Here is a 13,095-nt window from a genome sequence, read left to right on the forward strand (position 1 = left end):
TCCTTCTGCAGCCGTGCCTGCTGCCGGGACCACCGCCGCTCCCCCAGCTCATGCTTACCCGCTGCGGTGTGCTCCTCCTGCAGGCGCATGTCCTCTCCTTCATTCTTCTCCGCTCCCTGGTGCTTGTCGGGTGTGCGAGCGCACCGCCCACTCCAGCACTTCCTCTTTCTGATTTACAGGTGCTCTGTATCTCCTCTCTGTGATCATGGAGGACCGTGACCCGGAAGTCCTTCAGCACTCCATATATTTAAGGCGATTCCTTCCTCTGTTCCTTGCCTGTCTGTCATTTGTGCTTCTGTGACGCAGGTCCACCTATGTCTTTGCACTGCCTGTTCTGAGTCTCCGCTCTGTCCGGCCAGTTCAGCTTCTCAGCCTTTCCCAGGCTTCCTTGTCTCCTCGTCCAGTCCAGCTTTCCCAGTGTCTGCTCTGTACTCTGTTATTCTGGTGTCTCTCTCCTGTCCTGCTTCCTTTGTATTACCCTTCCCAGTGCTCCTTTGGTCTCTCCTGTACTCAGCTCTTAACAAACTGTACTTCATCATACCCCGCTCTGTCCGTCCTATGCCCAGCTTCTCTATTTTGTACCTCCTACTACCTCTCTCTGGGTTCCAGCTTCTGCAGCAATAGTCTCCCTTGGGTCTGCCCCTAACGCTCCTTGTATAGGGGGTGGTCTACCTGGTCAGTTCACCCTCGGGAGGTTTGTTGTCGTGGATCTGTGGGTCCACGCCAGGTGTTCCAAAAGATCTCTCAATGAGCCTTTTCTGTGCGGCTGTGGGCTGCTTTTTTTTAAGCTGGCGGGGGTATATATCCATGGCTCCTTAGCAGCCTGAGAATACCAGTCCCCAGCTGTCTGCTTTAGCTTGGCTGGTTGTCAAAAATGGGGGGACCCCACAATATTATTTTAAATTATTTATTTAAAAAAATAAAAAATATGGCGAAGGGACCTCTCTATTCTTGATAACCAGCCTTCCTGAAGCTTACAGCTGAGTGATGCAACCCCCAACTGTGAGTTTTGCCTGGCTGGTAATCAAAAATACAGGCGAACCCACATTTTTTTTATAATTATTTATTTACAGCGCAGGTGCCGGCTGATGAATACTCCCATCAGCCGCTCCTGCTCTCACTGTTATTAGTGGCAGCAGGCGTCGGATGATGGGAGCAGTAGTCCCATCAGCCAACACCAGTGACCGGAGGTAAACTTTATACCTCCGATCACAGCTGCACGCTCAGGCTATCACTTGACACTGTCTGACCAGCGATAATGATTTTTCCGCCGATCAGAAATGATGTTTGCTGCGCTGTCATGCACATGACAGAGTAACAAACACCCAGTGTTCGGGAGGTCAAACCCGAACAGTAAGGCCAGGATCACACATGCGAGAAATACGGCCGAGTCTCGCATGTTAATACTCGGTATTGCCGCTGTCACTCAGGAGTGGAGCGTGCGGCTGCATGTATTACTATGCGGCCGCACGCTCCGCTCCTGAGTGACGGTGGCATTGCCGGGTATTAACATTCGAGACCGAATTTCTCGCATGTGTGATCCCGGCCTAACATGGACTTCCTGGTGAAGTCTGTGTTCCATGTCCTTGCCCGAGCAGTAGGTGTTCAGTATCGATGCCGAACTTTACTGTTTGGGTTCACCAATTTCTAGTCCTAACAAAGAAAAAGTCAGTAAGGCTACTTTTACACTTACCGGGTTTTTTGCGGCCCCTTATTGTGAGCCTTTTTTGCGGACCGTATTGCTGCAATTTTCATGGTCTGCTGCAATAACGGACAGCAAAAAAACTTGCAGATCGCGGTTTTTCGGGTTCCCAGTACTATAGCAAAAGTATTGGGAAAAAAGAAACCGGTGGTTCGCAAAACCGAAAGTCACTGTTGTTTTTGTGGCACCATTGATTTTCATGGCCGTAAATACGGCCCTGAAGGCCATACGGCGCACCGTGGAATTATTGAGGCCTGTTTTTACGGCCCCATAGAAATCTATTGGGGCCGCAAAATCACGGCAAGTGTAAAATAAGCCTAAAAGGCAGAAATATTTGTAGCCAATACCATAGTAAAGATTTAATACTCACATCATTATGTACACCTTTACTTCCTTTTCCTCCTCCTGCTCGTTGTTCTTTCAGTGTCTAAAGAAAAAATCTGTTAAACTGCTGCCTATTTACTGTTCTCATGTATCTGTAGGGCCCTTATACACTGCACAGGCCAAAAAAAGTTACTTATTGACCATTTATTAGGCCTGTGTGTGCTATGCTTTTTTTTTTTTTTTTTTTTACTGTATAGCAAAGTGTAGTTTGACTCTGTATAGGAATCATAGTAAACAGTAAAAAAGAATTTATGTTTAAAACGGCATTATACGGGCGATGTATAACACCATATGCCTAAACAATGAAATTCATTGTATGTACACACACGTGTATATGTTTATGTATATCTGTTTATATATGTGTCTGTGTGTGTATGTACTCATTTATACATACACGCAAACATTTAATATATATTTTTTATCATAATAAAAAAAACATTGCGTACACCAACAAAATCTGTTGCAGCCTTGTAATTTAGCAATACTACATATAATCAAAATAATAAAGAAGGCAGTGTTTTCAAATATTTTATATTAGTGTACATAAGCAAAATTAAAAAGAATAAAAAAAATGTAAAATGAAAACAAAAAACTTTTGCAAATCAATTCCAAAAATTCTGGTTGTCAAGGGGTTAAAATAAACGTTACATAGCCAAATTTTGTATAAACGTATTATCCCATTATCAGGACAGGTAGTATAGTACAATTAGGGCTTATTCACACATCAGTATTTGGTCAGTACTTGAATGCCAAAACCAGGAGTTTACCTTATAGAGAAAAACTGTAATTGAAAGATTGACACTCGCTCTGTGTTTTGAAGACACTTCTGCTTTGGGCATAGAAATACTGATCAAAAATACTGGAGTGTGAATAAAGCCTTAGAAAGCGCCATGTAGGGACGGATCCGAGTCAAGATGCAGGTAAAGGATGAATGCCAGCATAATAGACAGAACGTACCAAATGCTTATACTCTACTGCCAGCCCGTCTCCCTGCGTATATTCCAAGGTTTTGTCTTGTGAACCGAGCAGATTAAACCTGCGATATCTATAGAAATTAAAAAGCAGAATAGAACTGGTCACTGATGTCGGACTATAGAGCTCAGCTTATTAATGAGAAAGTGTATTGATATCCTTCGGTGTTACAACACTGACGGTATGGGTGGTCTTACCCTGTCATGGCTGGCGGATTCCTGTTAAAATAATAAAAAAAAAAAAAAAAGATAAAAAACCCAGGAAACAAATACGCAGATAAGTGATAGGCACAGTGACAAGCTACTGAACATTAATTTTAACCCTGCTGTTCTGTTCGGTCTGGGGAGACCTATTTTGAACTTTGGTATTTTTTGGGGTGTTCAAGATGCGGTTCTGAAACTTGTGGTTGATTGACTTAAATGAGGATGGGTCGGTCGGCCACGGGTTTCAGAGCCGCATCTTGAATATTTTAAAGAATATTGAAGTTCAAAGTCGGTCATTTTTGACCAACAGAACAGCAGGGTTAAAGGGAACCTGTTAGCCCATTGTTACCTATGGCCGTAGTGGCTGTACAGTCACATATCTCCAATGATAATGATACACTTTTTTGTAGAGATCCGATGTGTCAAGCGAGAAATTTAGCACAGAATTCATATGTCAATCAGGCTGTAAGAGCATTAGGGGTGTGTCAGTGCACCTAGAAGAAGCAGTCCAAGTGAACTAACCCGCCCCTAGTGCACTTCCATCCTGATTTGCATATAATTCTCATATTAGATTTCTAAAGACTGGCTCAGTGAGCAACTACAAAAAAAGGTAGCATTTTTACTGGGAAACAAACACCTCTACAGCTCTGCCACAGCCCCCTCAAGTAAAACCCTGACAGGTTTCCTTTAACTTTTATAAGATGATGGGGAAGATACATTTTTGCTGTGTTACATTTTACAATAGTTGAGCAAAATTATTCACAGTGGCTCATACTACAGGATAAATTGGCGCATCTTTATCCATCTCTGCCTGACTTTATACAAACTACATGTAATTTTTATTGACATTTTTCAAATTTTACAGGAAGAGAATAATTAGGCATTTTAGACTTTTCACTGCTTTCAAACAAGCTACACTTGACTTGAAATCAGCCCTCACCTCTGCTAAACAGACCTATTTCACCAACCTTGTATCTTCACTATCCTACAACCCAAAACAACTGTTCAGCACATTCAACTCTCTCCTCCGCCCACCACTGCCACCTCCAACTCCCTTCATCTCTTCTGAGGACTTTGCCACCTACTTCAAAAACAAGATCGACCAAACAAGGCAAACCTTTACTTGTCCACCACCTCTACCACTCCATATACCAGACCTCTGCCCTTCCCTAATAACCTCCCTCTCCAACATCACTGAAGGAGAGCTTACTCGCCTCTTTTCAAATCACACCTCACCACCTGTGCACTTGACCCCATCCCTTCCCACCTGCTCCCCAGCCTCACTAACACGCTCATTCCCGTTCTAACCCATCTCTTCAATCTATCGCTCTCTTCCGGTACCTTCCCCTCTGCTTTCAAACATGCCACCATCACACCCATCCTCAAAAAAACTAACCTTGACCCAACTGCTATGCCCAGCTATCGCCCCGTATCATTGCTTCAAAACTCCTTGAGCAGCATGTCCATGCTCAACTTTCCTCCCACTTCTCATCTAACTCTCTTCTTGGCAACCTCCAATCTGGCTTCCGCCCCCAACACTCCACCGAAACTGCCCTGACAAAAATTACTAATGACTTAGTCACAGCCAAAGCTAACAGACAGTTCTCCATCCTCCTCCTTCTTGACCTGTCCACTGCTTTCGACAAAGTCGATAACTGCCTACTGCTACAGATTCTCTCTTCCCTTGGCATCAAAGACCTTGCCCTATCCTAGATTGCCTCATACTTATCCAACCGCACATTTAGCGTTTCCCACTCCAACACTACCTCCTCATCCCGCCCTCTCTCTGTTGGAGTCCCTCAAGGCTCTGTCCTAGGGCCCCTACTTTTTTCCATCTATACCCTTGGCCTAGGACAACTCAAGTCCCATGGATTCCAGTACCACCTGTATGCAGACGACACTCAGATCTACCTCTCTGGCCCAGATGTCACTTCCCTGCTGTCCAGAATCCCGAAGTGTCTGTCAGCCATATCCTCCTTCTTCACCTCTTGCTTCCTTAAACTCAATGTAGACAAAACCGAATTCACCATCTTTCCCCCACCTCACGTATACCCCCTACCTGATCTATCTATTATGGTAAATGGCATCACGCTCTCTCCTGCACCTGAAATCCGCTGCCTCGGGGTAACTCTCGACTCTTCCCTGTCCTTCAAACCTCACGTCCAAGCTCTTGCCACCTCCTGTCGCCTCCAACTCAAAAATATTGCCAGAATCCGTCCCTTCCTCAGCCCGCAATCTACTAAAACTCTTGTGCATGCCCTAATCATCTCCCGCCTCGACTACTGCAACACCCTCCTCTGTGGCCTCCCAGCTAACTCTCTTGCACCACTCCAGTCTGTCCTCAACTCTGCTGCCCGGCTAATCCACCTCTCTCCTCGCTACTCCCCTGCTTCTCCCCTCTGCAAATCCCTCCACTGCCTCCCAATTCCCCAACGAATCCAGTTCAAACTACTAACACGGATCTACAAAGCCATTCACAACCTGTCCCCTCCCTATATCTCTCAACTAATCTCCCAATATCTTCCCTCACGTAATCTTCGATCGTCCCAAGACCTCCTACTCTCCTCCACACTTATTCGTTCCTCACACAACCACCTCCAAGATTTCTCCCGAATATCCCCCATCCTCTGGAATGCCATGCCTCAACATATCCACCACCCTCGGATCCTTCAGACGGAACCTGAAAACCCATCTCTTCAGGAAAGCCTACAATAACCAAGCCACCGCTGCCAGAGCCGCCGCCAAAGTCGCCGCCTCAGCCTCACCGCCGCCTCACCCCTACCTTCTGGCTCTTCCCCACTATCCCATAGAATGTAAGTCCGCAAGGACAGGGTCATCTCCCCTCTGTACCAGTCTGTCACTGTAAACCTGTTTACTGTAAACGATATCTATAACCCTGTATGTAACCCCTTTCTCATGTACAGCACCATGGAATTAATGGTGCTATATAAATAAATAATAATAATTTAAAGGTTAACAACCAATCTTATACTATAGTAATAGTTAAACATTTTAAGTAGATAAAGAGTAAAATTTTACAAACACACACACAGACTCCGACAAAAGGAAAGGGGGGGGGGGGGGGGGGGGAAATGATGTGGTCTGATATGACCTAGTTATATCCATCCCATAGAGGAATCCCAAGGAGACCAAACAAGGTTAAATCTCTCTACAGTACTGTCATGAACGGCTGCCCGGTACTCAAAGTTCCCTGATGTGAGAATATAGATCTAGATGGGAAGGTGGAGAGGTTTTCTTCCAGTGGTAGGCAATCAGACAGCGTGCTGCTGTAAACATATATAAAAGCAATTTAATGGATCTCTTGGAAATGGATTCAGGGAAAATATTTAATAGAAAGAGCTGAGGACTTAATGGGAGATCCACTCCAAAAACTTGCTTAATGAGGGGTTGAATATCACCCAGAAGGGTTTAATCAGTGGACAGTCCCAAAAAATGTGAAATATAGAACCTCCAGACAGGACGCAACGCCAGCAAAGGAAGGAATAGATTGATACCATACGCCTGAATTTTTACATAAAATGGACCCAAGATGAAGGATTTTGTACTGATTTTCTTTGTATAAAATACAAGATGCAGTCTTTGGAGCTCTAGGCCAAATATTTCTCCATTCTACCATAGTCCGTGTTTTACCCAGATATTCCTCCCATTTGAGCATATAAGAGTGACTAGTTAGGGAATCTGTGTCTGGAGCCTGTAGAATATTGTAAATACGAGATATTAAACCTCTTGTTGTTGAACTATCCTTGCACAGTCTCTCGAAGGAGGTAGGAATCGAGGTCTGTAGACAGTGGAATAATGATGAGGCAAAGTTTGGCACATCTTAAAGGAGCTTTCCATACTTTGTCTTAAAAAGTGACTGCTGTCAAGATTCTCCGGTGCTGGGAGCGGATGTTTGTTCTACTGTAAGTATGCGATTTGCATCTTCTGACCACATTCCGACTAGATGTGTCCAGTCTTACTCAATACACTTGATTTGCTTCCAGCACCGGCGAATCCTAACAGTGCGCATCATGCGTGCTGTGAGGATTCACAAGCCTGCAATCACATAGCGTGGACAACCCCTTTAAGCCACGACCCTTTTCCATTAACTTACTATCCACTGCGAATCACCATATAAAACTCTAAAGCAATTAATTTGGCTCACAGTGGCGTAGCATGGAGGTGCCACATGGGTGCCAAAGTCTAGGGATCGTGAAAAAGTGTCCTTCACTGAATCCACCGTCAACTCAAATGTTTAGTGTGTGCAAGTGTGGTTTCATTGTGGCTTAATGCCCGGCCTGGTGCCTCCTATGTCAATCAGAGAAGGCCAGATGAACTTGCCATCGGCTGCTGTTCTCTACATAGGCAGCGATGGAAATTACAGAAGTTCAGCACAATAAATTGAACTTTGTTGTATTGAGATGGCTTCATTCAATTACATTGCAATGAAAACCATTGGTGGACGCGCTGAATCTGCTTGTTGGGTTAACCTTAGCCGAGAGCTTGTGACTATTACCTATGACTTCTCATCACTCAGAAGTTGTGGTCATAAGATGGCGGACTGGAACCAGAGAGGCACTAGGAAGAGCAGAAGAGGGCAGCTGGTATATATAATATTAGGGTTATGGAAAGCCTTTATCGTGCCTTCTCTGAATTATGCGGGTTATTGCTTCTGCCCCTGCCTTAGGCATCCCGGACTATACTCGACCATTCCATTTGTATGTGTCTGAGACTGAAGGACACACAGCAGGGGTACTCACACAGTCGCATAGCAATAGACAACGACCAGTGGGCTATTATTCGGCCCGCCTCGACCCCGTGGCCCGAGTGTCACCAAGCTGCATGAGGGCAGTTCATGCCACTCACTCGTTGCTTGACAAGACTGCAGACATAATTCTTGGACATGGGACGCACATTTTTCCCCTGCATGATATTGCGGCAATACTGACACTCCAACAGCCAAGACATTTGACTGTGCAGTGTTCACTCCTTTTGCCTGACAACGTCAAGTTGCATTGCTGTACTACAATCAACCCCGCTACTTTGCTGCCAGTCCCCAAGAAGGATGGCAGTGATGAGGATTACCTCCAACATGACTGTTCCCAACCCCTGACTGTTTCCAACTCAAATGTCAGCGAAAATCCACTTCCAAATCCTGATCTGGTGTTATACACGGATGGTTCAAGATATGCTGATGAGTTTGGCAGATTCCACACCGGATACGCTGTTACTACAGAAGACACTGTAGTGCACGCAGCTGCGCTCCCACCCTCACAGTCAGCACAAGAAGCAGAACTTCAGGCTCGGTCTACTGCATGTGTTCTGGCCAAAGACAGGCGGGCTCAAATATGTACACGGACTCACAGTATGCATTTGGTATTGCTCATGATTTCGGAGCCCTATGGGCCAATCGAGGGTTTATTACTACCGCCGGGACTCCAGTAAAGAATGCTGAAGCTGTTAAAACCGTCATGGACTCAATCAAATTACCTACCCAGGAGGCCATTATAAAGGTTAAGGCGCACGGTCCTAGGAACAGTCCACAGACTGTTGGTAACGCCTTTGCGGATATGCAAGCAAAAGCTGCTGCTTTCCTTCCCGTTGAATCGACCATACCAGCTATTGTGACCACACGCTCTCAGCATAAACAGTTACAAGAAACACTGACTCTACAGGAACCTGATGATCTACAGACTGAGGTAATCTGTCGGACTCCGCAAAACCGCTTAATGACGATGCAGAGAATGTCCCCAAAGGAAGAAGTGAAGCAGTGGAAGGCTGATTGAGCACGTATGGACAATGGTCTCTGGAAAAAGGACCAACTTGTGTGTCTCCCTAAGCGGATGTACCCTGCTATTGCCATGTGGGCACATGGGCCCACACATCGAGGAAAAAATCAGGCCCTTGCCCTGGTACCAAAAGTCTACTGGGCTCCATGTATTTCTACAGTCCTGACAGCACTCAACCGTGCATGTAATATCTGTCAGACCTGCAATCCCGGTCAACTTCAACGTGTACCCCCGAAGCACCTTGCTAAGCCTGACTAACCTTTCCAAAGGCTCCAGGTGCACCACATCAAGTTGCCTAAGTCTGGAAGGTATGACTATTGTCTGGTGGTTGTCGACATGTTCTCCAGTTGGCCGGAAGCATTCCCCGTTACCAACATGACTTCAAAAACTACAGCAAAGAAACTGGTGATGGAAGTCATATGCAGATATGGCGTTCCAGAAGTTGATGAAAGTGACCAAGGCCCAGCCTTTTCTTCTCATGTGTATCAGGAGGTTCTGACAATGCTTGGATCCACTGTAGCCCTCCATACTCCGTACCATCCACAATCCAGTGGGAAAGTTGAGAGGCTGAACGGCACACTGAGGGGACAATTGACCAAAATGATGCAGGAGACTACGGCTCCATGGCCAGAGCTCCTACCCATTGTACTCTACCACATTCGTACTAGCCCTATTGCAAAACATGGCCTGTCCCCATACGAGATATTGTTTGGTACCAGGCCCCCAGTTGCAAATTTCCAGCCTCAGCAGTTATCAGAAGAGACTGACCGTGCTGTTCAATATGTTATTCAGCTTAGTAAAAATCTTGCTAACAGCCATGCTCTAGTTTCTTCTTCCCTTCCAGATTCAGCAGAAACCGACACTTGTCACAACTTGAAGTCTGGTGATTTTGTGATCGTGAAAAGGCATGTCAGAAAACACAGACTAGAACCCTTGTATGACGGTCCCTATCAAGTCCTCCTTGTCACTCCTACGTCAGTAAAGCTGGAAGGAAGACCGACGTGGATCCACAGACCGCACTGTAAGCTGGTTAAACAGACTGGTGGCAGATAAAGGGGCATAATGTTTAATACTACTGTTGCTGTCCAAAACCAACTCATCATAGTCACTATTCAACATACTGTAGTACTGCATGACTTAACAGGAGCACAGGGTGGTATGTGTCAGGTTATTGGACTCGCTTGCTGTGATTATATAGATTCCAATAGCTCTATGAAGTTAAAGTTAGAAGACATTCAAAGACTTGGAGATCAATATGATAAAGACAATGATCGTAATAAGGATAGTTGGTGGGCAGACACCTTCTCCTTTCTCAATAAAGACAATTGGTTTAAGGGACTTGGAGGCTGGATAGCTGGAATTTTGCAAAGTTTGTTACACATCGCTGCCTTTATCCTTGTCATGTATGTAATACTAAAACTTGTTCTTTGGTGTATTTCTGTATGTATTAGGAAATTCTGCACTAGGACAACTAATGATGATACCAAAAGCGTTGCCCCCCCTGCTCTTCTCTACACTGATTTCACAAAGTTACCTGATGGAGATGTTGAAGCCAAGCGCATGGCTACCTTCAAAAGACCTCCTCCACTGTCATCAAAAATTGTTATCCGTAAATTGTAGCATACAGGGGGGACGGGTGCGCAGTAACAGCCATGGCTGGCTGACGTACAGGCTGTTCCTGCATTCTTATAGGTTAAGAACTGTGAGCGTGTTCTTATGTTGATTGGTTGAAGTGTAACTTGCTAAGATTATGAAAAGTGCGACACAATAAATGGGGCTTAGAGATCTGCTTGATCCCCCCTAACAGAGACACACGTATCCGTCTGGTCATTTTCAGTTGCCGGCAACGCTCTGTGGATCAATTCGAAAATCACTGAGTTAACCATGAAGGGTCACTCCAGATCCTCCCTCAACAATGACACATACTGACCCATCAGTCCACCCTTCCTGAGCTGTTTTTTCAGAGCGAACGACATGTATAAAAGGAGGGGGAGAAGTGTCTGATAAGTGGAAAAAAGACGATTTCTCTAGTAAGACATATTACAAGATTCTTAAACTCACCTGAACTATTGATTTACTCAAAGTTTGTTATATATATATATATATATATATATATATATATATATATATATATATATATATATATATATATATATATATATATATATATATATATATATATATACACACATACATATATATATATATATATATACACATATATATATATATATATATATACACACACACATACATACATACATATATATATGTGTATATGTATGTGTGTGTGTGTGTATATATATATATACATACATACATACATACATACATACACACACGCATACATACAGGGCATTTTACAAACTTTGAGGCTATGTGCACATGTTGCAGATTATTTGCGGTTTAAAATCGCAAATAATCTGCATACATTAAACATCATATCATTTTTAATGAAATCCGCAATTTCTGTGCACATGATGTGCGTTTTTCCGCATGAAAAACGCATTGCGGAAAAATAATGAACCTGCTCATTATTTTTGCGTTTTTTTCGCGGTTTTCCCACTGTCTAATGCATTGGGAAGTGTCTGGGAAAAACCGCGCAAAAACCGCGTTAAAACCGCGCAAAAAACCGCATGCGGATTTCATGCGGAAATCTGGCAGAAATGTCCGGATTTCCACAGGAATTTTCTGCATGAATTCCTGAACGTGTGCACATAGCCTTAATGAAATCTGCAATTTCTGTGCACATGATATGCGTTTTTCCGTATGAAAAACGCATTGCGGAAAAATAATGAACCTGCTCATTAATTTTGCGTTTTTTTCGCGGTTTTCCCACTGTCTAATGCATTGGGAAATGTCCGGAAAAAACTGCGCAAAAACCGCGTCAAAACCACGCAAAAAACGCATGCGGATTTCATGCGGAAATCTCCCAGAAATGTCCGGATTTTCACAGGAATTTTCTGCATGAATTCCTGAACGTGTGCACATAGCCTTAAGCTCTAACCACTTTTGTAACTTACTTTATTTGAAAATTCCTTAGCATTCTCCCTCTACAGCTAATCCCTATATTTGCTTTTTGTCACTTAGTTTTGTGATTCTTTCAGGGATTTCTCAAAATTGGTGTCATCAGGATGGCCCTGCTGTCACTTTCCAGCAGCATCTACCACATCTATCACTGCAGCCCTCTGCTGATGTCCAGAATCAATATGAAGTGATAGAAGCAGAGAAGTGACCAAAGCATTGAACCCCAGCTTCATTTCTAAAACGGGACGTCTTCAGGGGCTGGTGATAGAAGCAGGGTGAGTTTCATGGTGGTGATTCTGGATATCAGCAGAGGGCGGCAGTGACAGAAGATGTAACCGCAGTGCCACCGCTGATGACGTCCAGTTCCATGGGGGGTTATAAAAGCTGCAGAGATGGGACTGTAGGGTCGTCCTTCTGTGATGCCCGTTTGAGGGTCTATTCAACAAATCATCATAGAAAGTAAAAAACAAACAAAAAAAACCCTCACACATAGGGATTATCTGTATATTAAGAACAGTAAGGGACATTCATAAAAAGCAAATTCTAAAAGTGGTTAGGGCTTAAAAACAGATATTTATGAGGGCATTTTTTTGTATCAGACAACCACTTAACTGATCACAGAGTCCTGTAATCAAATGAGACCTGAAACGTATTCTAATCTCGAAGTTTCCTAAAACCAACAAAAGGTAATAGACGTAATGTCCCTATTAGGGATGGCTCCTGTGTTTTCCAAACTTCTAGATAGAAGTATCTACATGGTATGCAGCAGTACTTCGCTTGCCCCTTTACCACTGTATCTGTCATTCAGGAGGCAATTTCCTGTTGGCAACTTTGATAAACACAAAGGGCTCGACTCATCAATACCAGCATTGTTCTCGGCGTGCTAGAGTCAGACGCTCCAGATTCATCAAGTGTTTAACTCTTCTTTATGTATCTGGACATCTGACGAGTGGCGTGCGCCTCCGTGTGCAATGCCATAAATCTTACTCCAGTTCCTGACTGGAGTAAGATTACTGGC

General features: G+C 44.1%; 1 protein-coding gene across 1 annotated transcript in view; it reads right to left on the bottom strand.

Annotated features, from left to right (window-relative positions):
- The window catches only part of STAT2 (signal transducer and activator of transcription 2), a 140,425-nt gene that overhangs the window by 48,821 nt on the left and 78,509 nt on the right, over window positions 1-13,095 (bottom strand). Inside the window, exons 12-14 of the mRNA XM_069758444.1 lie at window positions 3,256-3,276; window positions 3,044-3,131; window positions 2,073-2,129 (exon numbers count right to left, since the gene is read on the bottom strand). Coding sequence (XP_069614545.1) covers window positions 2,073-2,129; window positions 3,044-3,131; window positions 3,256-3,276 — 166 coding nt within the window. The remainder of the gene's footprint in view (window positions 1-2,072; window positions 2,130-3,043; window positions 3,132-3,255; window positions 3,277-13,095) is intronic.

This window comes from Ranitomeya imitator, chromosome 3 (assembly GCF_032444005.1).
Source record: "Ranitomeya imitator isolate aRanImi1 chromosome 3, aRanImi1.pri, whole genome shotgun sequence".
In the NCBI taxonomy this organism is placed as follows: domain Eukaryota; kingdom Metazoa; phylum Chordata; class Amphibia; order Anura; family Dendrobatidae; genus Ranitomeya; species Ranitomeya imitator.